Here is a 25,167-nt window from a genome sequence, read left to right on the forward strand (position 1 = left end):
AACAGTCACGTGCAACTCTTTGGCTGTTTTGTTCGCCGTTCGTACCCCCCATAAAAACAAAGTTTCATTAAAAACTGTATTGCTAAACCGTTGTCACTTTATTTCTCGCAAAAAAAGTTGCCTGTACATGTTTTTGCGTGTTTTTTTTTGTGCGCCTAGTAGAGGTCATTGCAAAAACAATCTTTGAGAGTGAGGGGGTCGCGATAGGAAGAGCCTCGATCATATGTCTGGCGTAAAAGCAGCCCCTCGTTTGCGCTGTTGCAGTCTTTCTTCTTGGTGTTGGCAGTGTCGTCTAGGACGGGCACCGCTGGTTAACGCGTAATTTAATTCAACGTTCCAAGAACATCGTTCAACACCCAAGGAGAGTCGCCATGAAGTGGACTGCCTCTTTCGCCCTCGTCGCCTACCTCGCAATCGTGTCGGGTGAGTGCCGTTCTTTGCTCGGTGACGCCTCTCTCGGATTCTACGCCACCGCTTGACGACAGGTATTTGGTCGTCGTCCGCTACCGCCAACGTCTGTTTCGTGCTTTTATACCTCGAGAATCACCATCCGGAATGCGAACATCGGCCGTGCTCTTTGTGTTGTAGTACGCCGTCTGAAGGTTGTTCCTCGGCGTCGCCTAGGTATCCCTAACCGCTTGTTGTCCTCGCTGAATAAGTTTTGGATGCGTCATGCTCTCGCCTCGTTACGACAGTGTTCCTTCGTTCAGCGAGGACTCGAGTATTTTGCAGCCGACATCCGCGTCCAGTAAACGCCGCCTGTCTCGTCGCTTCGAGCGGTGGGAGGCGCTTTCTGGCTCCGTCTTGTGTTGACTGCCGCGAACTTTCGCGTGTTTATTAAGTAAAAGCGCCGCTTCGCCAGCGAAAACACTGTCCGGGCTTTGTTCCTGCAAAACCGGACGGCGGCGGTTGTAGCTAGAAGCAGTGCAGCTCTTCGGGCTTGCAAAGCTCAGGCGGCGAGGGAGAGATAGCGAGTCACACTTGAGGGGCGTTAATCTAGCTTCGCGCTCGAGGGCTTGCGCGAGAGTCGTCATCTGTATTCTTTCCGGCGTTCTTCCGGAATACTTCGTCGTAATTGCGACAATTGTGATTAACGTGGTTAGCCCCTTCCCGTGTCTTTCGGCAGCTTTTTGCAGCGATTTCGTTACGGCATATGGCCGTTCCGCGCTTCGCTACGTCCAGGTGGCAAGCGTCGCACTGACAATGCTCTCGTCTGCCCTAATAGAACGACACTGCTCTCGGTTTAGCCTCTATTCCGAGAACTCTCAGTCGTCACCGCCTTGCGTCCCCCTCTTGTGACGAGAAACGCTGGCTGCGTTCCACAATGCTCTCTACTTGAACCCCTACTATCGGCGGCATCGTGTTTGTCAACTTTTTTTCTTGCTAAAACTGGACGGCGCCCTCACGTGACCCGATCACCGCCTCCGATGCGATGCGGATTAATACGGAACACGTGTGGTGCACCGCAAGTGTGAACGCCCCTTCCGTGCGGCAGACGCCCAGCGTAAGTTCGTTCTCGCTCAACTTGACACCTTCAAATTGAACGCAAGTTCTGGGGCACAACCACCACTTCGGCTTCAGAACCGAAGTCCTTCCGTTGTCACGTGCTTATCGACGCAGCGCCATTGATAGCCTCCTCCCCCCCCCCCCCCCCCCTCCTTTCGTCTTCTGCGGGGCTGCCGCCAGCGGCGCGATATCTCGGCCATGCGTTCATCTACTATGCGGCCTTTCGATATTCCCGCTCCCGTTTCGCCTCTCCCATTCACCCCCTTCCTTCACTTCTGTGGCGAGGCCGCGGCTGCTTGAGCGACGAAAGTATGCGCGTTTCCGTTCTCTCAGCCGCTTCCGTTGTACACGAGAAGCCCTGTTCTCGTGTGTGCGTGCACCCGCCGCCGTCGATAATGGACCTTCTGGCGCCGATTGACAGCAGCAAGCCTGCTCGCCATTACAGGCGCCACCCTTTGTTCCTTTCACGGCACTGCCTTTCTTGTTGGTTTGTTTTTTTAACTTCCTCCTTTTGTAACAATCCATTGTCCGGTGCAGTCAAGCTTGCGTGCTTCAAGACGTCGACGCTAATGCAGTCTTTTCTGATATGTAGCTGCTTTTCGTAGTACAGGTTCTTCAAACGTGGATTTTCTTTTCTGCGCCACAGCAGCTGTTTGCGTTATCTACTGACACGGTCTACCATATTTCATGATTCTCAGCTGCTCCCTAGCCACAGGCTGAAAATCTGGCGGACCAAGCCTGACGGCAAAAGGGACTATACCGGATCACTAGTGCCATGGCATATCCATAGTTTTATGCGACTGAAGGGGTAAACATGCCGGTATTTTGGCGAGCGACTTTGATTGGATTGTGCAGGCGACGGTGACGATCAAAATTCATGCGCTGGGGGGGGACAGACCCCCTGTGGTTTCAGAAGCAGCCCGCAAGCGAGTGACACAGGCCCTGGTGGCAGTATGAATCTCCTGCATTCAGACCTGAATGTAGGCAATTTATCTTCTTTTGTTTTTTTTTTTAGCTTACTGTTGTCTACGGCGTTCACATCAATACCGGGAGGCTAGACCTTCTGAACGTCTTCAGTAGGGGAAGCCCTTGCGAGTGAATGTGGTAGCGGTTCGTCCAACTTGTCACTGTTCCTAAAGGTTCTATTGGGCGTCATTGTTTGTACTCCTTGACACTTTCTCATTTTTGATGCGGCCGGCACTTCCTTTTGTTATTGATGTTTCTTCATTATTAGTTCACTGGGGTGTGCACATTCTACTTGCAACTGTTCACTCATTGGGCCATCTGTTGTCTGGCTGAAGTGGTCTTGAATCTCTTCTCTACTAGTTGATGCTTTCAACCCATGGTTGCTAGCTGGGCAACAGCTGTTTGTTTCAAACGATGTTTCGTACTAATAGTGCAACATGTTTCTCTGTCGTCCCCCACAGGCAGCTGCAGTTCTTTTCAAAATCGCTTTCTGCAGTGGAATTGGATTTCGAATGAGTGCCGGTGTTGGGTGTAATGCGCACATCAGAATTTCGCTTGCAAGTACAAGTGCTTGGAGGCGACGACCATCTACTGTCACTGCCAGTGTTCACACATTTTGCTTTTCAGAGCTATCTTCGGGTGTCTTTGCTGACAAGTGTACCACTCGCCTCTGTAACCTTGCCTACATTTCATCCTCTGCATTGTGAAGATTTGCAATACAGCATACACCATACACTTTGGAGCAGTACCGGGTGCATTGTAGCTTCCGCAAATAGCACCTCCTTCACATCCTCACATCACGAGACGTAGCTGTTACTTTTGCTGCCGCCCTAAGCGGTTTGTGCACACATTACGTATTGCTCTCGTGTCTGGCAGCCCATGCAAACATGTGCACTTCCTTTTCAACTTTCCTCTTCCCCCCTCTCCAAACTTTCAGGTACCCAATTCAGCTGGCCCACCTTCTGTTTCTCTTAACAAAAATATGCTCGCAGTGCAACGACAGAAAGACTCGTTAATACACCTGTGTCCCCTACCTTTGCTTGGTTCATGGTGGAAGTTATTGCGTGGCTTGCAAGCTTTCCCACACTCGCTGTACTCTCCCAGTGCAGAAGCTTGTCACAGTGGCACTGTTTTATTTGCATGTAAATTCCATTTGGTGCGGCCGCTTTTCTGATGGAGTGGAAAAGCAAAACCTCCCATGTTTACGAGATTTAGGCGCACGTCAAAGATCCCCAGGTGGTCAAAATTAATCCGGAGCCCTCCACTACGGCGCACCTCATCGCCTGTGTTGCGTTGGTGCGTTAAACCCTACAATCAATCAAAATTCCATTCGGTAGTGTTCTGCTTCACACACTTAGTTTCAGAGGGTGGTGAAGACAATACAGGTTTAATTTAGTTTCGTCTCTTTACTATTGATTCTTTCAACTCTGTTCGAGACTCTCGAGATGCTTTTTGTACGAGCAATAATGGCACATTCGTGCCAATTGTTGCCATTGGCTTCACACTACTATTGCTAAAGTCGTCGGCCCCTATAACAGCCTGTTAGCATTCAAATGGTGTAATCACTAGGCACAACTACAGTCGGTCATGCAAGGCTAGTATTTTGTGTTGACCCCCGAACTTGTACTATTTCATGGCGCCTTTAAAGGCAGATCTCTCAAATGACATGGGCAGCTTCTGTGATCACGGAATACCAGCTCGTCGTCATTGCAGCCAGCTGAATAGGCTACTCGCATTCCCTTTGCCCCTTCAGTCTCCTCTCCCCATGTTGAATGTGCAGCTGTTCCAGTTTTCTGCTTGGAACTTTAGCTCTTAAAATTATATGGGCAAAAGAGCTCTCGGAATTGCCTCGGAGCAGTTACCGTTCGAAGGGACCGTTACCTTAAGCTCACCGGTTACTTTTCTTGGGCTGTAAGCTCTCCGCTTCTGCGGGCTAAGGACCGGTGAGCGACGCGATAAAGGGTTCCCCATATTTCCGATACCTTTTGAAAGCGTTCGCCCGTTCGTTGCGGTGGCTGCTGCATTTGGGACTTCCTTGGAAGCTCTAGAACTTATTCCCCGCATTAGTCAAGGATAACTGCACTCTTTAAGTGGTTAGTAGTGCTACCAGAAATTGTCATTTTTGCATTGTCATCCTTTCGATGGTTTCTGCGCAAGTCTGCAGCGGAAACGTTTTCGTCGGCGAGTTGGGCGAAAGCAATTAAAATGCGGCTCTATTAGCCGCTGCGGATGTCGGGTGTTGATATCAGTTTTAGTACATCGTTTTAGCTGTGGCGTTAACGTTTTAGCGCCTCGTTACGCGACCGTTAGCGTGCCCGCTAACGCTATGGGCGCGGTTAAGTGGTGCTTTCCGCTATACTAAAACTCTGTCACCGCCTTTAAAAAAAATTGCGCTTCTAAACAGGAAGTCGTGTCAATAGCCAGGCCGGCACAGGCCTTGATGAACTGTGAAGATTCTGGCGCTTCCTGTCAGCTGCCGTCGTCGGAGATGAGTGGACGGCTGCAATTTCCGTGGTGTCGCAGTTTCTGCGCGGGCCTGTTAATCGCGGCGGCGTTTCCACTAACTACGCCCCGTCGGCGTGGCCCATGCATGCTTCCGGAACGTGCACTGCTGCAAGCATGAGCCGGTTACGCGAGCGCGGCCAGCTGGTATCTGATCCGGACAGCGTTTAAACGCGACTGGCGCTGAATCACTCTCCTCCGCTAGCGAGCACGGCGCGAGAAACTGAGCCCCTGGCGCAGTTGTCGCGGTCGTCGTCTGCACGGTTTTGCGACTCTGCCAACTGCGTTCCTGTCTCCCGGCGCTTGGCAGCTACGTCAGCCGTCTACCGATTAGTTTCTGGACGTTCTTCTAGCTCATTCAGGCTGCAGCAAAACGTAGTTCAGAGTAGCGCTCGCAGCCACCGAAAAAAAAAATCCGTTTTTCGCGGTTCAGTGACACCTTTGGCGAATGGTTGTAAGCGCGAGTTCGTCAGCCTTCTCTCGTGCGTGTGTATTTCTACCCGGCAATATTTAAACGCTGGGTCCCTAACTGTGCAGCAATAAGTTTTCTCTCTCTCTCTCTCTCTCTCTCTCTCTCTCTCTCTCTCTCTCTCTCTCTCTCTCTCTCTCTCTCTCTCTCTCTCTCTCGTTCACGACGCAGCGCAGACAATGACGAAGCTCATTTTGGCTTCTTTACGGATACCGTATTTCCCTCAGTTAGCCAGCTCGGGCAGCACTGACCACTGCAGACCGAGCTTCACACGCTGCTGCTTTTCACAAGACCGTATTGTTCCTGCAGGAGCATACTGGTATATTGCATTAGAACAATCGCTTCGCCTCGCGTACACTTGCTTTGGTTTCGCAATCCCCGTCGAGCAACTGCTTCCCTCCCGCGTGATTAGCTTCCCGCGGACTCCGCTCGCGAGGTGCCGATTTGTCTGGCCGATTGCAGTATCGCACTGCGCCCGCTGTTCAAACACCTCCCCTCGTGTTGGCTTATCTGGGCGATACGGAGTGGAAGCCGTCCTCACTGTTATCGCGTCCCGCTCTCCGCAGCCTGTCCTCCCTGCGATAGTTAATGAAGATGGATACAAGCCCGATACTTCCGGCGCGATGCAGAACGACGATTAAACGCGTTGATATGCCGCGCTTCGCCCCTAAACACTTCTTTGTTATGCTACTTAAAAGCAGAAATTTTGGTCTCTGTCTGTGTCTGTCTGTGACTCGATTCAGCCACCCGGCCCATGAAACAGAAGCTGCGCAGTAGTCTAAATCTAAACGTCAAGTTCCGTTCTCATGTTCCTACTTGTCAGCATTGTTGAACAAGACATCGCGAAAATATAATAGTTGCAGTGTTAAAAAAAAATGCGAGTGCTTACTTTTTCCAGCAGCCACTAAACTACATCAACTGCAGCAAACCGACGCCTTCTGTTGCACATCACTAGCGAACCATAGACACAAAGTACACAGGACACTCGCGAGTGTCCTGTGTACTACTTCTTCGTCCGTGTCTATTTTTCGCTAGTGATGTGCAGTCACATAACCATCTAGCCCAACTTTATGCCTTAACTGTGACTCCTTCTGTTGCCCGCGCCTACCTCGCGCAATTCAAAAAGTCAAAGGGAAACGGTAACGAAAGGTTCCACTAAACGTTTCGCTTGAAACGCTCGTGGAGTAGGGCAACGTGGTTCTATAAACTTGCTATAGTCGGGTGCCTTGTTTCGCGCGCGCCGTACGTCAGCTCAGGCATCGGGGCACCCGACTGGGAGAAGTGGAACGCGGTAAATTTAAATCTACTTGAGCAAACATCTTGGGAGGAACGAGACGGGAGAGGAACAGCATGAGGTGAGCGGGAGAGAGAGAGAGAGAGAAGTTATGCGTTTACTTCCCAGGGGCGTCAGTAGATTGTCATCTTCCGTCGACATTTGCAACGGAAGGACCAGGGCTTTTTTTTTTTTTTTTTTTTGCAAGCTTTATTCATGAATACAAAGATCGGACGAAGTAAAGTCCGTACTCATGTTTGAAGTGGGTTCTGGAACCCAGGCCGTTCGCTCCAGGCCGGATGCAAGTACTGGCTCGCGAAAGTCCTCGCCTTGCCGGAACCACGGCAGGCGTGCGTCTGGACTTGAGGCACACTGAGACCGATGTGGCGCGATAACGGGGCTGTAATTCCTTCGTTGTCCGTCCAGTATTTGACGTTTCTGTGTGCATTTTTTTTACTCGGGGTGCAGGGTGGGTTGGTTATCCTTTGGTAGGTGTCGCATACCTACCGTGTTTTGTTCCCTGTACTCACCTTCGTGGTTATACCGATTTCAGAGCCATTAGCAAGACATGCTTTGGATGAGTGTCATAGCATCCTCAGAACCATGCGGAACTGTTCATGGAATGTTCATGAACTGCTCAGAACTGTTCATGGAATGTTGCCCTCGCGAGAAGTGTCCACCTCTTGGCAGAGGTGAAGTACCTCTGTGAGCATCCCACACTTGTCGTAAGTGTGTATTCGTTGTCCTCGGGCATATTTGGTGCTAAACGCGCCCTCCGTTCCACTGACATACCGCACTACCACGACCTCGTCGGGTTTCCGCTATCGACTATGACCATGCGTTCCGCCCCCGCTGCGACTGGCAGCTGCTGCGCGTTAGAGCTGCGCCGCCGCCTTCCTCGGCTCGTCTCCCGTTATCCCGATTATCAGCACTAAAAGGATTCGCGCGGCTCATTGGCAATTAGGGCCGCTGTTTGTACCTCGCTAATCCTCCCTCGCGGTCTGCGATTACTGCCTTTTCCGACAAGGCCGACATCCGCGGTCCTTCCGGAGCTCCGCTTGTTTGACGTCAATCGGCAGCGTATTTGTTTGTTATCCGCTTGCCCTCTGGGCTATCGGCCTCTGCGCACGCGCGAAACGTGATCGGTGCCGTGGGGAAGGACCCCGAGCTCGGGCGTATCAGCCGCAGATAACTGCTGTTGTCTCCGTCTGCCTGCAGCCTCCTCCCGTTCCAAAGTTCGCGCGTTCGGCTGTTTTTAACCTTAGTCGACGAGCGCGTACTATGTGCGGTATTTAGATCCGGATAGCGTGCACAACTATCGGCAGTAAAAATGCTGTTGATTACGCCCGTATACAGACTTCCGAACAACTGCTCGTGGTCTGGCTTAACGGTTGCGCGCACTGGAGCCACCTGTTTGGGCGAGTTGCGCGGGCATTGGCTGAGTTTTTAAACTGTGGCACTTTTGTCGGTTATTCAGTTCGATCTTCGTGTGCAGCGCCGTGGAATTTTATCGGGCCTGGGCTCACGACCGTTTTAGTGGCCCCATCATCGAACAGTCTGAAAGTCCACGCGAGGTTAAGTCGTGAAGAGAAAATAAAACTTCGTTTATATTTGAAAGAACTAGGTTTTAGTATCTCACTCAGTTCCAATAGAGCCACAAAAGATGTTTTTTTATCGAAAAAAAAAAGCAAGAAGTATTTAAAAACTTTCAAATTTTGCGCCACAGTGACGTGTTATGAGCAAGAATGACGTCATACGGGCCAACAACAAAACATTATTTTCAGTGCGTTAACTGCACGTTAGCATTCAAGTGATGCGGTCAAATGGAACTAGAGGCCCCATTACAGACGTCCAGTCATGTGTCGTCGCGACGGGTCAGTTAGGCGGCCGCCAATCGCACAAAAAAGGTTCCGTGACGTCATAGAAAAGTTGCGGGAAATTTGCTAGGGGGTCGCGACTGAGTCACACGTTTTCTTTAATATCTCCGTTATTTGTTCGAAGATAGCGATGATATTGGTATCATTGTTATCGGGACTAAGCAGTCTTTCTAATAAACCCAACTTGTATTGTCTTCATGGCTCTTTTAAAGTGGAAAGGGCCTTCACCACAATTCCTATTATCTAAGGGACCCTAAACCCGCATCCGGTCGCTGTTAGCGACACATGGGTCTTCATCATTACCTTCGTGTTCGCTTGTAACATGAAAGGCGTGGCCTCTGACCGGCGACTATAATTGGTTCCAGCTGATAAACCGCCTGCATTTCCAAGCGCTTCTCATCTTTATTCTAAAAGCCATTCTGCACGCCTGGTATGCGAGCCGCTCTGCAGTGGAGGGTAGCACCTCGACACTTCTTGCTCTTCCCGACAAACTAACCAGGCGGTCGCACCCGAGACCTTTATCCCGCATAGCCGACCGCCTTGGTCTCTGCGTCGTCTCCCGCAGGTACAACTGTACGGTCACCGTTTTGCGCCGCTAACGGCTACTTTCGTTGCGCAAGCAATTCACGCGTAAACAGGTGCGCGCAAATCGTGAGCGCGTCGGCCTTCAATCCTACAGCGGCACGTTTGCGAGTTTATACACGCCCCCATTCGTCATATGCATAGTCTATCGCGGCGCGCATTTCTTGTACAGTACACATCGTGAAGCGACAAAATGCCTCTTTCCCCTTGTTGGTGGTTGTCCTCTAGGCCCTTTGTTTAGCGCCGCATGTGGTTTTTCGTTGTCTGTGTGGTTTTCAGTTCATTGATGCAACGACAGTAGTAAAGTAGTTTAATTCGTGGAATTCGTCTGCATTGCGTGCGTTGGCGGGCAAAATGCATACTATAGACAGACATTGGCTGCTGTTGACCTTCTGTCCTGAAGACCGTCGCATGATACGATGCGCAGCGCTTGCCTTGCGAGAGGCGAATTTCATTTTACCTGCCTCCTTGTCACATTCTCGCATACCAGACAATTGAGGTCAATAGCTTTCGAGGTTGCATTGTTTTGCGGCTGCTTCCTGAACTCTCGGGACTTTTTTTTTTCTTCTCATTCACTCCTGCGGCATTCAATTCTGGTAAATTCTTACCATTCATTCGCTTCTTGAACATGCGTTTGTTTTCTCTGTACTCCACACGTGCAGACGTAAGAGCTGACATCAAATTTGCTATAGCTTACAGCCGTTCTGTTCTGTCTGGGTCCTCGGGTTGTTTTTATTCGTTCACCCTGCATGTCAGAATTCAGCATGAGTTAGTCGCGTTTCAGTGAACGCCACGGCTCGGATCGCGTGTCGAGATGTCACAACACGAACCCCAATACCGCCAGTGCAGACCCGGGACCCACCCCATCAATCAGGACGGTCGCGCCGAACTTGCCCCTCATTACCGAGAACCTCCCGCAGCATACTTTTGCGGAGTACACGTCCCGCGCCACACTGGGGGGTCGGAAGCGTGCGAGAGTACGTACAGTGGGGCAAAACTGCAGTTGCGCTTGCATTGGCCCCGTTGCGTCTGCGTGTGTGCAACTGTCGACCCCGATGTCGGTTGGATGGAGGCGTTGCCGCGCGGGGTCCGCCTCCGTGTCCATCAGCCTGCGTCGTGTTTCGATTCTCCGCGGTATTCCGTGCGCGTAATCGTCAACGTGTGCCACATTCGGCCGTGCCCTGACGATGGCGTCAACGCGCGCGTAAGCAAGCAAGCAAGGTGATGTACCAACCTGCAAAGCTACTACTCGCATGCCGTGGATGTGCGGATACTTTACGTATTCGATTCTGTATCCTCGAATCGTTTCGTTCTACTTCTGATTTCCTTTCAGACCAGAAAGCTTTTTCCGGACTTTCTGGTATAAGAGCACCCGGCTCCTCTTACCGGCATTGCGTGTTATACCCCTGACACACGGGCACCTAAAAGGCCTTTGCAGAGAAGGACTGCTACCGAAACGGCGTTCGCCTAGGTGACACACGACAAAGGAGAATCTCCTTCACCGAAACGGGCATTTCCCGTAAGGGGTGTTCGCCTATCTCCTTTCCCGGACGAAAAGGAGCAGCTAGCGGCGCAGCCTCGTAAGCAGGCGCTAGCAAATCATAAGCTTCTCACAACTTCGTGCGACCAAATGCGATTTCATAACTTTCATAATTTTTTTAAACTGCAATGAAATTAAATTGCACTAAACAAGCCCAATCGTAATGTACTTTTGTAAACATCTGCCCACTGTTGCCAGATTAGGCACAGAACATAGGCTAAAAAAGCACTCCGTCGTTGCTGTTTAATACAAATACGTGAAATTACCCATTTATTTTTCTAAACAACAATAAAATGCATGGTTCCTCTCTAAAATAATGAAGAAAACATATTAGCCGCACTTTATTTTTGTTGTTGTGCGTGCTTTTTCCACAGAACTGCTAGCGCCACTTTAATTGTGTGTCAGTTACGGGAACTACATAAAGGAGATCGGGAGTTGCTGTGTGTCAGGAGCGCCACTCCTTTCCACAAAATGTCTTTTGCCGTGGCAAAAGGGGTTTAGTTTAAAGGAGATCTAGCGTTGCAGTGTGTCACAGGTATTAGATTACAGTAATGCAGGAAAATAGTCAACATTTGAAGACTTTTTGCAACTTTGCGTTCTGTCCTGGCCAGATGCCAAAGGCATGTCTTCGTTGCATCCTGTCTGCGGTGCTCTTAGCTATGGTTTTTTTTTTTTTTTTAAGGAAGTAGCGTAAAAAGCCCTGCTGTAGGCCGTGTTCCCTGCGATTTTACCCCTGCGCCCAGGGAAGCTTTCGTAAGCTCCGTTCTCTTCTCGTACACTACACGTAACATCAAATTTTCAAAGCGATGTGGTATCCAGCCACATCGCAGTGCAGTCTACGCTCATCCATTGGAAACTTTATCGTGACGGTATTCATCGTCCCCCGCGGTAGTCCCTTCCACGTTTTCGCCGCTGGGCCGGCCATCTTGCCATCCACCGTGTTGTCCTACCGGCCCGCATCAGTTTCCAAGGGCGAAGTCGCGCATCTCGTGATGCCCGTGTGTTCTCGTCCGCCGTCGTCGGTCTCGAATGTCCGTCGAACTTCGAAACGGTGCAGCGAGAAGCCGCCGGTGGTTCCCTGTTGTTGCCTTGCTACGGTCGTAGCCTTGCGTCGTCCTGCCGGCGCCGGCCGAAGTCCGCACCTTCGCCGAACGAATTGCCGAACTGTGAGGTTCCCACGCAGCCTAGGAGGGATCTTGTTTCGTGGCGTCCGCGCGCTGGCTTTGCGTCCTTTCCGAACGGCGTGCTTGAACCGAACACGAGCCAACTTCCTGCCTGTTTCCATTTAGTTCACCTGTGAGGGAGATAAACCCCTAAAGTGAGTGTAACCCCGGTCCGGGAATGCATGTTGCCCTAGCAGTCCTCGCCGGTGTCCGCTGGAGCGTCTGGTTGACGTCTAGTCGCCAGTGCCTCCCACAGCTTGACAAAAGAACGGTGGAGGGGTGGTAGGGCAGGGTTACGAGCGCATAGATTGTCTGAACTCAATTTATCCCCCCTCCCCCGCTAGCCTTCCCCGCACTACCAGGCGTTCCTGTGTCCGCACCTAGGTGTGACAAATTACTCCTGCTGGTGGACTTTCCGTTCCCTTTTCTTCAAAACTGCTTACCTACCTGTGTAACTCGAACAGCGCTTGCCCCGTGGTTGCACGATTTGTGTTCGGTGTCGGTTGGTTCATTTATCAATACACTCGCTTCGGCGCTTTCCCGCCAGCTCCGTTCCCGTCAGTTCCCCTGTGGGCGACATTTGCGGCTTCGAAGGGGCTCCTCTAGTACTGGACCGCAGACACGCGATGCCCTCCCTGTGTGCGGGCGTTGTTGTACAACACGCGAGTCTTCTCCGTCCCGTTCCCTTGGTGGGCGGGCACGTTGGCGGCCCGAAATAGCGGCCTGTCGAACGCCGCTCGCGCGCACCCGGTCTCGTGGCGTGAGCGAAGGCCTGCCCGCTCTTCCTTCCGCGGGCGCCGGTATGATTGGCCGCATTTCCGCGTTTCCCCCCGGCCCCGTTTCCTGGGCAGCGCTGGCTGCAGCCCACTTTCTCGCCGGCGGTTCAGGGTCACTTTCCGCCTGCTCGGGGCAGCCCGACGGACCACCGACCGCGCCGCCGGTTCACGGTCTCGCACGCGCAGCCCTTCTCCCTACTTCCGGGCAGCGCAACGCCGCTGCTTCGACTCCGCAGTGTCGGCTTCGGCATCTCGTCTGCACGTCTCGTTTTCCGCGCAGCTCGTTTCCAGAGCTGTGCGAAAGCGGGGTTTGGCCGGACGTCTGTTGTCACCGTCGACGCTAGTGTTAGGGCTAGTCCATCAAAATGGCCGATATGAGTGCCAGATTTCAGTTAACGGGAAAAATCTAATGCTTAAAAACTAGTCTTCACTTTGCCACGTGGTCTTCATAAAATGGATGTTGCCATCACTGGAAAAATATCAGCTGTTGGGCGTGTGTTGTCTTGTTGGTTCTTCCAGATGAACTTCTTTCCCTTCTACACAACCACCAATGCCGGTATTAATGAACTCTATTGAGGTTCTCACTTTTCCATTCCATGGTCATGCGGCTTACCACACGAGTGGTTCAGCAGCCAGGATGCCTGCAGTTAGCACTACTTATCTCAATCGCTACACAGGTTTTCATATTGCACTGTTCAATAGCAAGTCCATATGTGTGTGATGTGTAGTGCACATCACTTCTGCGATAGCCCACCCAATCTCCATGTCTGTCCAGTGACCATTCCAATTTGGGGGTGTCCACCAGGGTGCAGACGAGGAGCTTAGCCTACGGAATTCTCAATTCACTGTTGCTGCCTTTGCAGAAGAATCGTTCTTCCATCCGTCTCCAGCTTTCTGCTTGTGGAGTGCCATGGAGAAAAGTTTGACTGATTCTATCTACAGTTAACGCCCTTCACAAATAAGACAACTACCTGCCAACTTCCCCATGAACAACAGTTAAACTGTTGCATTTGTATTTTTTTGTTTGGCAAACCTGTTGATCTAGCAACCCTGCTATTGCAGCTTTAAGTGCACACCTATGCTATACCAGTGGTAAAATGTGCAGCATGCCATTCAGCAGTCTGTCTAGCTTCTCGTGATACTCCAATAACTGAGGGTGTCCACGTAACATCGGCACAGACCCCAAATTGTACAGTAATAACTTTGGTTGTCTCTGCGGCAGTCCTCGTGGGATACTGAAACTCGCAGTGAACTTCGCAGTCAAACCCATTGCATCAGAATGGCAAACGCACAGACACCAAGATCGCCTTGCAGAAGGCGTTTCATGCCGCCTCCGCATAGGACATACACATCTGACAACTTTCTCCTGATGAAACAAGATATACAGATGTAAAGGATGTGGCCAAGATTTAGCATGTACATCGCATCCTAATCTAGTGTGTGAAATTGGAGGTCCTCGTAAAAATATTTTCCAGTTCTATAAACACCCACCCTTTCATCCCAGTTTACTCTTAAGAGACAATGATTTGTTGAAATTTCCTCCGTTGTTGGTTTTCTACACCAAGCACAGCTCCTAAACAAGCTTTAAATGTCGTAAACGCAAACTTCTCTTTGGCGCATGATGGCCTTAGTCCCTTATGCGCCATGAACCCCAACACAAAAAATAACTGGTTGTTGCACATTAAAACAGATTTGAGCAATGTGCGTTCTTCCAACACCATTGTGCTTATAATTGCTAATGCAACAGAAGGTGCATGTAGCTGCAGCTTGCGTGCAGCTCTGTTATCCATTGTATTCAAGGCTTGTAAAATTGTCTCCAACTCTTACTTAAATGCTAACAATGTGACTAAGTGTGCTTGTGCACACTGCACAAGTAATCTACTTGTGTTTAATTGAGCTCGTACATGAATAGCACGTGCAAAGTTTGAAGTACCCCACATGACAAGCTGTAATTGAGTTATTCTCTATTACTTAACTAGTTTTCAACCTTCGACCTACATTTGTTTTCAGACTGATCTTCAGTGGGGCAACATGCAGAGTGGAGCATGCTTTTCTTCCAGCTATTTTTGGATGACAACACACAGTCCTGCCACCCTTTCCAGTCTGAAGTGTTACGCCACCAACAGGATACTACCCCACTTGCGACTGCATAAAGAACTAGCTTTACCGAATTTTGAGCTTCATTGCAACCATATCGGGGCATGTTACTACCACTTTTCACGTGCATTCCCCGTGGAATCTGCGTAGATGCCCGATAGACCATTTTCCAACTTCATGCTGTTAATACTGCAATGTGGTGGCTACTTTTGTTCCTGCTTCCAGTGCATTTTGTTCAGTGCCTTTTTGCTCGAATTTTTGTTGCATAACCCACTGGAGCAAAATGTTTTATGGTGAGTGTCGTACACCAGCTGTTTGCTGCTAACACGGACCAGATTCTGTGGATAGCTGAGATGGGAACATTCATCATGACTTTATATCCGCTTGAGCAATAGGAACCTCGCAGCACTTGCATTCTTGTGCAATTTCATTTCATAAGGTCTGTCCACTACCACATTATGACACTACCTTGAGTACAGCAGAGCAACAAATTCCACGCATACCCGTCATGTTGCGTTGGGGCTGCGCATTTTTTGCAGCTAAGTTGAAGCACATCACTTGTGTGCACAAACGAGTTCCACCTTGATTTCACTCTAATGTAGAGGCACTGTAGACAATCCGATGTTCACTAGCATCATCGTAGCTGTGCTGCTTGCCTTTGTCAACCCTGTGCCATGACACCCTGGTTAAAGGAGCCATGAAGAGAAAGCACAAGTTTGGTTCATTCAAAAGATTGTCTCGTTAGAATCATACTGACACCACTTTTAACGTAAACTTCGCTCAAATAAGCTACATAATTAGGAAAAACGGGAATGGTCATGCGACCCACCAGCTCATTTCCCGCAACAGAACCTGTGATGTCACATGAGCTAAGCTCTGCGATTGGCGGAGGCTGGCAGAAGCAGACGCAAATTAGGTAGAGCTTACAAACTAGACGAACGAGCGATTTGCGCTTAAATTGAGGGCACATTCTTTACAAAGCAATAAGAATGATGGGACAAACAGTGGAAGTTACGAAAGCACATGTAAACATAGAAGTACTGATGCGTTCTGCTGTTCGTACTGCGCACACCATGCTTAGTTTAGCTGCAGAGCACTACGGGTTTTGGGGTTGTCTCAGACGACACTGGCCGATTGACGCAAGCAACGGTGTCTTACGTGACCCCATTTGTCGAGCGAGCACTGTTTCAGGGAACGAATATTTTCTCCCAGAACAAAAACAAGCCAGGTTTAAATGCGGGCAAAAACAAACCAAACGCTTGCCACGGTATGGTGACGCCATCTAGGTTACGGAACGTAAAGAAACGCGGGAACAAACCAACACCGCTGTACAGGGTGGAGACAACCTTTGAACGGTCCCGTGCCGCCGCAATTGGGCCAACGGGCTCAACGCGTTATTCTTTTCGTTTCCCACGAGACCTAGCAACGCGAAACAGACAATATGATTCAAACTTCTTCAGTAAACCGCGTTGCGGCGATAATTTTAGCGCGGTTTTGACACAATGACTTGCTTCGGCGGCGAGCGAGCAACCGAAAATGGCGGCGCCAGCGTATACGTGTCTCTACCCTGTACGGCGGATGCGTGAATGAAGGTACTCTAGGCTGCAGAGCGGTCGGTTCCCGTGATGTCACTTGGAACCACGAAAACACACGATTGAGCGGGAAAATCAAAATTTTAACCTAAATTGTTTAATTTCTCAGTGAATAAAGCACCGTTTGTATCCGGACAAGCGCTGAGGGCACTATAAAACACGAAATCTTTCGAATAAAACCAACTTGCATTTTCTCTTCATGGCTCCTTTAACCATCGTCCCTCATGGGTTAGAGGTACTTTTGCTTCCAGTACTTGCACTGCTTTGTGACATTGGTTCCTTCTGTTCTCTCATTCTGCTCATGCGTTTTCTCGCTCTTTTCGTCTTTCTCAAGCTAGCCAGTTGGCAAATTTCTTCTCCTTCCTAACTGCAATCCAAAATCTTCTTTCTCGTGGTATGCAGCGCAAGACTCCACAGAGCCGCCGAAGACAACAGCGGCTTCTTCAGTCGAGACTACAACTGCACGCCCTGCCAGCAGCAGCGTCAGCACGCCCCTCAGTTCGAGCACGTCCAGCTCTACAACGGCGCCCCCGGCATCGTCGTCCACCACCACGCCCAAGCCCAGCCCGACGACGCCAGCTCCTCCTGCCCCTCCGGCCCCCAAGGAGCCCTCGGTGAACAGCTACAATGTGACCGAGCCGGGAACCAACCACACCTGCATCCTCATGACGGCCTCCCTCCAGCTCAAGTACAACTACCGCACCAACGACAACAAGGTGAGGGTTATCTATTTTATTGCTCAACTGAATTGCAAAAGCAATGAGGTCAACATGAGAACATTGGAGTATTGCAGTGGAAAGCTGTATTTGCACACGTACAAAACGAGTCTTTCACTCTTCCTTTTTGACATGTGGTCTAGTTCAGTGAAGTGCGTGCACGCTTTAGCATGTTACACTCGCGTACACTACCCTACGAGTGAAGAGGGGGGGGGGGGGGGGGGGGGGGGAAATAGACTTGCTTATTTTGCAAAAGAACACAAAATAAATTTCGCAGCATCATTTTGGGGTTGTCAGCACTTGTTTTGTCTAAGCTTGCTCATTATAACTGTCTGCCAGCAAGAAGCAGTTTGCCGACAATATTTCAGTCTCGCACAGCTGGTCGTCCTTAGTGCAGCCCTTATGGAGCACTTAAACACTCGGGGGTAGGCTTCGGAGGTGCTGGCAGGTACAGTGGGATAAGCAAATCGAAAACAACTGCACATTACAAAACCACAAAAGGGGAAGTACAACACAAACGGGAATAGGCCCACAGAAATATCAATATGCAGATTAAGAACAGGTCACACGCGCTACACACTCGTATCTTTTAAACAGAACCCCACCACCAGCTTGTGAGAAGTACAGATGACCGCTTGCAGTTCTCCACTTATTGATTGACTGTTTGGCGTACCATGAAGCGAGGAAACTACACTTCCCCGAACTATACGCCTACACGATACCTTTACACCCATCATTGTTTTTATCTGATCAACCCCCGATCACAAGGGAGCCTACCTCGCTGACGTTGAATTTTTAGCACTCGTCTCTCACCATGTGTGATATCAGGGCCACCCGATGAAAGTGAGCGTCTCGTAGCATTTTCATAACATATGCCAGGGACATCACTGCCACTGTTGGAAGTAGGGGCATGTTATGACTCCTCCAGCACTGTTACACTTAACCATCATTGTTGCCTCTCATTTTAATCACCTTCGCTTTTTCGAGTGAGGGCCCTTTACACCTGTATATACACTATTTTTATAGAGTACATCACAATCGTCACCATATTATTTTGACGTGACATATTGTCTTGTCACTCTTTGGCCTCCGATGCCCTTCTGCCAATAAAACACTCGTAATAATACTACTAACAATAAACACTCAGAAGACAGTGTTACCGGGAAGTCGTGCACACCATGTTGAGAGTTGCTCTGTGAAGTTGTAGGGCAGACATCTTGCGGTTGCCATTGGCCTTAGGGTTGTCGTGGAGATGCCACGAGATGCTTGCAGCATCTCGCGGAGAAGTCGCCAGCTTGTCCTTTGGTTCCAGGCGCACGGTGCAGTCCCCGCAAAAAGGTCTTCAAAGCGGTGCGTACAGAGCTGCCTTTTCAGCTTAAGCCTAGCGTACCCTCTTTTCGGGGGCACTGACTGGCGCTAATTGTACATGCTGTGCGACGGCTCCTTTAGATGCTGTGGTACACTGGCATACAGTGCTGGAGCTTATCTTGAGACGTAAACACTCGGTGAGACGCAACAAACGAAAAGATGGGGACTCTTCTAATGTCGGTGGTGATGGCGCCTTTGTGGTCTAGATGGGTCCTATGGGCTGCCCGGTTGCCAGGCACCTAGTGGCCAGTGACTTGTGTACATCAGTCCTGGCGTGGCTTTTCGGCTTTTTTTTTTTTTTTTTTTGCAAGTCTCTATTCAAACCTTGCAGTTCAGCATCTCCCAATCATATTCACTCAAAACGAAGCTGTGTTATCTTCAGTCTTGGCTTGCCCAGCCTTTATGTGTGATCACTTGATCAGTGATCAAGCAAGCATTGTGGTCACTGAGCTGTGCATCTTTCCCCACTCAGACCCTGGTTGGAGTACTGCCTTTGGACAACGAGACCATGGTGGACGTTGCCCGCAGTAGCTGTGGCATGGGCCATGGCGAGAACCAGACCCAAACCCTGGCCCTGCGCTTCTACCGCAACTACACTCTGACCTTGGTCTTCTTCAAGAACGCCACCGTCTACCTGGGCGATGTCACCGCACACTTCAACATGGACCCCGTTCACTTCCCCAATGCCTCCCAGCCGCGTATGTTGTTGACCTTTCCCCCTTCCCCAAGATCTGCTGTGTGCCTTGTCTAGGGAGGGAAAGGCATAAAGAGGGTGCGGTGCGTCTTCCTTGGGTGGCACCCATAGGCTTGCTTGCTACCATACTAGAGGTAAATCTGGCGCAGTGTCTCGGCGACCCGTGTTTCAGGGAGTGTGCTGGGTGGGCTCGTGACCAGGCCAAAATGTTGCCTGGAGCAGCAAAAATAACTATTGTAAAAGGTTACTCGTGGTGCAGCTCCTTAATTATTTTAGAAGCGTCTTGCACGGCACTCGGCTAAATACTTCTGGGCAAATAGTTTTGTTTCGTTTCGTTTGCACCAAAATCAATTCCGGTTGCATGTGAAAACTCCTCGTGGGTTTGTTGAAGTAGATGCTGTAGGATCAGTTGCACGCTTGTGTGCACTGCAAGCGTATTGAGACTGTGGGAGGCGGTCTGCTCCCTTCTAGTGCAAGGGCCCATGGTTGCACCTATTCTCTTTGTGTGTGTGTGTGTGTGTGTGTGTGTGTGTGTGTAGTGACATTCACCTGTTAGCTGTGGCCATTTCCTGTACCACACGATGCGCTCGCATCTCTTGCTTGGTTCTGACCAAAACTGCATGCGTCGACAAATGATGTTCTCAATTGGACTGGTTTAGATAACCTGTGGCTCTCAATCTAATGTGTCTGAAGAAATACTACTGAAATTGGCCTGTTATACAATTCCCATCTGCCATCGTTGCATGAGCTTCTACAGGAGAGCAACAGACAGCCCCATGTTTTTTCACAGGACAAACGTGTTTCGTGAACTCCTTCCCCCTGGTTAACGCACTTGCATACCGCTCTGCTGGTTATCCCCCTTCAGAATGGAATTGCGGTAAATTTTCCCTTTCCCCTCTTGTAACGCCTCCGTTTCCTTTGTGTGCACAGGCCAGGAGATTACGGTTCGCAACAACACCCTCATGATGTACAGCGTGCCTGAAGGGAGGTCGTACCACTGCGCCGCGGACCAGGCCGTCTACATCGGAGCCGGGCTCACCCTCGACGTCATCAGCGTCCAGATGCAGGCCTTCATCAACGCCACCACCCAGCAACCTGGACAGTTCGGAGCCGGTGAGCCTTGCCCCCTTCGCACTCCCTTGCTATCCTTCTCTTTGTGGTGGTGCAGCTGTGTTCGAGGTTCTGAAAGCTGTGGCAGTGTCTGTCCCAGTGCCAAAGCTCCTTTTAAGGGAAAATGTTTAAACTTTCTTATTGTGCACAGCTTGTGACCAAACTTGGTCCCAAAGTTCAGGCGACTCTATGGCAATGTTGTGAATGCTTCCTACCCATTAGCTAATTCCTTATTCGAAGAGCTGCGTAATAAAGCCTAAATTTCCTCGCATTCTTGTGCCACTGTACTGCTCACAGTACAGGATATAGCTGCTGAAAGATGCTGAGCGGGTGTCTGCTGTGCCCCTCGCTAACCTTGTGCTGTGGTGCAGCATTTGAGACATTGTGTTGCTGCAGACTAGGTCACTGGTTTACTATCCAAGAGTGCGGCCTTTGTGGAGGCGAGATTCAGTTCCTGCCACTGCTACACGTGCAGGACGCACAAGTGGTCGGGGTTCATTCCTCTCCACTGCTGAATAGCTCGGTAGCAGAGGAACTCTTGTGGGGGAAACAATTTTGGCAATAGTGCACCTTTGAGGTGTTTGCTTCCTTCGAGCACATTGGAGTCCCAGTTCTCTCTCCATACACCAGTGTTCTCTCAACGTCTCTCCGATTGTTAAAAATGCGTCTCGTATCAGCCATGAAGGCCCCGGCCATGCTTCAGCTTGAAACGGTCTGGCCCTGTGACCCACGCACAGTCCTTGGAGTAGCACTCGTAGCATTGGGAACACTGCAGTGTTGCGCTCTTCTCAACATCGCTGCTCCTCTTTTTTTCCCCGTGCAGCGGTCGAGTGTGCGGCTGGCGACATCAGCAACATCGTGCCCATTGCTGTGGGTGCTGCCCTGGCTGCCCTGGTCATCATCGTGCTCATCGCCTACCTCATCGGCCGCAGCAAGAGCAGGCAGAAGGGCTACCAGTCGGTCTAGGGACCCTCTTCCTCCTTCCCTCCCTTCCGCACACTCCCTGGGCCTCTTCCTCTTCCTTCCCCATTCCACTCTTTGCCCCCTTCCCCGCAAATCTCCAAAATGTCCGGCCGTAGTGCAGTTCTTGTGGAGGCACTATCTTTATTGACCCGCCCCCCCTTTTGTTCAGCGCTGTCTGTTTCCGTAGGGCCAGTCTTTTCCTGCTCCCCTACAGCAGCCTCATTTCCTTGCCACCCTAAACACGGCACTAGCTGCCCTTTCTTTCAACGGTGGCTACGCTTGCACGGTTCCTGCTGAGGCATGCTAGATCAAGAGTCCTCAAGTGTCTTCTGGCTGGGAAGATGGGAAGCTTACGGAATGCAGACTTTAGGCCCCAACCCTTTCTTGCTCCCTAGGCTTCCCTCCTTGACACCTTAACGTTCTTAAGCGGACAAGCTAAGTCCAAGTGTTGAGTGCGGGAGTGTCGTGTGCCATGGGCATGTTACCGTGGCACAAAGGTGTGTTCCTTAGGTGAGAATTTGCACAGCACTGTGTCGGAGTGGCACCGACAAAGCCTCCCTACTGTAAATATCACTCGGTCAGTTGATTGCACCCTCTAGGGTTGCCTTAGTTTGAAATTTGCGTGCACGGTACGTGCACTTTTAATAGCAAACAATACCATTCCTTCCCCTCGCCCAGTCCTTTGGGTTTGTTGAGAAGCCGCAAAAGATGCGTGGAATTCGAGTTTTTTGATCTGAATGGCTGCTGCTTCAGAGATGAGATTGAGAGGATGATAGTTTGTTTTTTCTTTTGGGGGTTGCAAGCAATGTAAATATACTTATGGGGCGGAGTTGGGGCCACGGGGCATCGATTCCCAATAGTGTTTTTTTTTTCCCGTGTCGAGTGTTTTTCTGATTTACTAGGTTTTAACCGCACGGTAACAAAATTTCGATTTACTCTTTTTCTGCGTGGCTAGGCGCGCTGTTTGTGTAACTGTGATTAGGTTTGTTATGTGATACGATGCTGTGGTCCCGTCTGATTGCATTGTTTTTTGGGTGTTTGAATGTTTTTACTGAGAGTTAATAAAGGACTACTTTCTATACTTTGCGTGTCGTAGTTCCTTTGTGCCCACAATGAGTGCTGTGGGGTTTCTTGGGAGGACCCCGCCCTCCCACTCCCAATATTTATGGGCTGGTTGGCCCACACTTCATTAGAATAGTTATCCTCGAAGAGGAAGTTCTTGAATGCCTAACACTGGCAGTTTGTTGTTGATTGGTCATTACTTGGTATTCATACCACTGCAAAATTTTAGTCATGCGCAGCCTGTGAATTTTAGTTCGTAATGAGGTTGCTGTTCATATCCGTGAAGATACAAATTTTATGCAAGGGCATAAAGAAAGTTTATATTAGTTGACAAGATGGCAGTAGCATATCGTTCAACACTTTGGCAAAGTTTAGCCAGCCAGCAAATCGTGGAAATGGTGCAACTGGGGCCTTGCAACACTGTGAGGCCTCCCCAAAATCCTGCGCGTTGCCACAAAGGATGCACAGCAGGACTTAGTGAGAACAGGAAGGGTGGCAATTGTTAGCTCTAACCTGGAGGCTCTTATCAGTAACCACAAGGTACTCTTGCTTCTGCAGGTATAGTGAGACCAATGCTTTACCCAGAGGAGTGGACAGCATCAGTGTCTGCCAGCAGTATGTTGGAGAGTTCCTCTGGGCTACCCTTTGTACACTGAGGGTTTTATCATCATGGTTTTGTCAAAAGGAGAGATTGGGATTGGAATGCAGAAGTGGCAGGGTTCAAAGAGCAGGGGACTGAATAGATCCCTAAGGAACACCCCTAGTAAGAGTCGGAGGGGGGGAATCTTTTATCATCAGAGGAGTCGTGTGTTAAGAGAAGTACTTGTTCCAAGGTTAGGCGCTAGGGTTGAGTGCCTGGATTTCTTCAGGGATAAGAGCAAGAAACTCCACCGTAAAGGCTTGCAATTGCTCAAAATTGGGCTGCCCTTCGAGATGTACACCTATTGCTAGATGTGCAGCATTCCATCATGTTTACTGGTGAGCACAGAACCTGCACTTGCTCTAGTGTAAACATTGACTATGATCTAAGCCTAGCCAGGCAACCCAGTGCCATATGCACTATCATTTTTCCAACACACTATGCAAGTGAAATTGGGCGTAGTGTTCAGTGCAAGTGATTAGCTTACTTTGGGGATGGGGCTCATGTAGGCAGTCTTCCACACAGAGAAAATAGAGCTATTTTGCCAGTCCGGAAAGCCCCTTTGATTGTGGCGAGTGCAATCATGTCCGGTCTTGGTGCTGTGTGGCTGCACATAGTTCAGCAAGTGTAAATTCTGCGGAAGAGGGTCCCTGAATGGGACAAGTGGCAGGCAGTGGAGGAGGGGCCAAAAGAGGGAAGCGGAATGGAAGCCTGGTAGCATTATAAAATGAGCAAAGAAAGAACTGTCTGCAGCCGCAAGGATGCGATGTACGCGCCTGTCCTGACATGGAGCGGATAAGCTGCTAAACTTCAGTTGTGTGCAGCGTTCCTCTGAGAGGGTTCCTCTGACAGCCAGTCGGACATTTCAAGAGTGCCATGTTCCAGAGAATCAATTGTGGAAGCATCAATGTGTGCTTTTAGGGAGCGACTGTATTTATTTCATTTCCACTGGCGCATGAATGCGTGAAAAGTACGATATTAAACTTGGTTAGCCTAAAGGTGTAAAGAATGTGCATCGGCAGCCAGACGCGCCGCACAGTGCAGTATGTTTAGTGAGTAGTTCGGAGGTGTCGAGGATCGTTGAATTCCAGGTGCCTAAGTCGGATATTGTAGCCACGTCGACAGGGTCGCAGAAACCACTCCACTCGGTGAGGCAAGCACGTTGCAGATACAGCGCCAGGCAAGGGTTCAGGTGAGTGCAGAACATAAGGGATTTGGGCATGTTCACTTAATGCATAACGAACTTGGATTCAGCTAATTCCACAAAGATCAATAGCGAAATAACTTTTTTGGGTTTTCCGCCGTCACGTTAAAACGCGCTCATCATCCGAGGCTTGAGGGCAGACATTGCGTTTTTATACCATTGGATGCTTTGCCTAACCCTGCTCTGCTTGCCCTTTATCCAGAATTTCGTAGCACCCGCATTGCAACCCAAGCAACTACCGGACGTCCGTCAGCTGCTCAATGTACGTCAATTCCAGTTCTAGCAGACGTACATCCGTTTTAGAGCCGATGGACATTCCATCTACGTCCGTAGGACGTCCGGATTTAACACTTCCGTACGCCCATTCGGACGCCCGAAATTGTGTGTATTTGGATGTTCAGTAAAATGTTATAGAAACATACGCGTTTTATCAATGAGAAGCTTATATTCCTGCAACCAATGCTACCCCGCACAACACTAAAGCACTACCAGTCAAGCAAGCGTATTCAAACATGTTATACTTGCTTCACATGTTTCGTTTCCGGTTCTCAACTCGTATATGCCCTTCACCAAAGAGATGGTCGTTGCAGACGGTGAGGTACTGCTTCCAAAAATTAAAGGATTAGGCGTAATTTTAATAATTTAGAGGTCAATATACAAGTCACGGTGTTGACGTACAATTTTTTTTAATTGAAAACCATAGTAGCTTTTTTGTTGATGCTTTTATTCAATTTACGCCATCATTTGATGCTTCGTGGTATTTGTACGTCCACGAGCGGATGTCCTTGGGGCGTGCGGTAATGTATATCTTATGTACATCCGTTACTGGGTGACCGGAAACTGTACGTCCGCAAATGTACATCCAAACATGGACGTACAATGGCCGTCCAAACTTGGCATTGAAAGTACACCTGTTTTTCGGACGTTCTACGGACGTCCGTGGTTGCTTGAGAACTGAACTAGAACCGCCGCGGTGGCTCAGTGGCTAAGGCGTTGCGTTGCTGAGCTCAAGGTCGCGGGTTCGGTTCCCGGCCGCGGTGGCCGCTTTTCTGGGGGAGGCAAAAAGC

The 25,167-nt window shown here is 49.9% G+C and overlaps 1 protein-coding gene across 1 annotated transcript; it reads left to right on the top strand.

The window, feature by feature from the left end:
* The first annotated feature begins 202 nt into the window (after nucleotides 1-202).
* LOC144169121 (lysosome-associated membrane glycoprotein 1-like) lies at nucleotides 203-22,275 on the top strand. Its single transcript, XM_077698149.1, has 5 exons — nucleotides 203-423; nucleotides 16,746-17,059; nucleotides 18,900-19,125; nucleotides 20,052-20,234; nucleotides 21,055-22,275. Exons 1-5 carry the CDS (start codon nucleotides 372-374, stop codon nucleotides 21,195-21,197), a joined length of 918 nt encoding a protein of 305 aa, XP_077554275.1. The 5' UTR covers nucleotides 203-371; the 3' UTR covers nucleotides 21,198-22,275.
* The last annotated feature ends 2,892 nt before the right edge of the window (nucleotides 22,276-25,167 follow it).

The sequence above is a fragment of the Haemaphysalis longicornis genome, unplaced genomic scaffold (genome assembly GCF_048455015.1).
Source record: "Haemaphysalis longicornis isolate Haplotype H1 unplaced genomic scaffold, Haemaphysalis longicornis Haplotype H1 scaffold_2, whole genome shotgun sequence".
Taxonomy (NCBI): Eukaryota; Metazoa; Arthropoda; class Arachnida; order Ixodida; family Ixodidae; genus Haemaphysalis; species Haemaphysalis longicornis.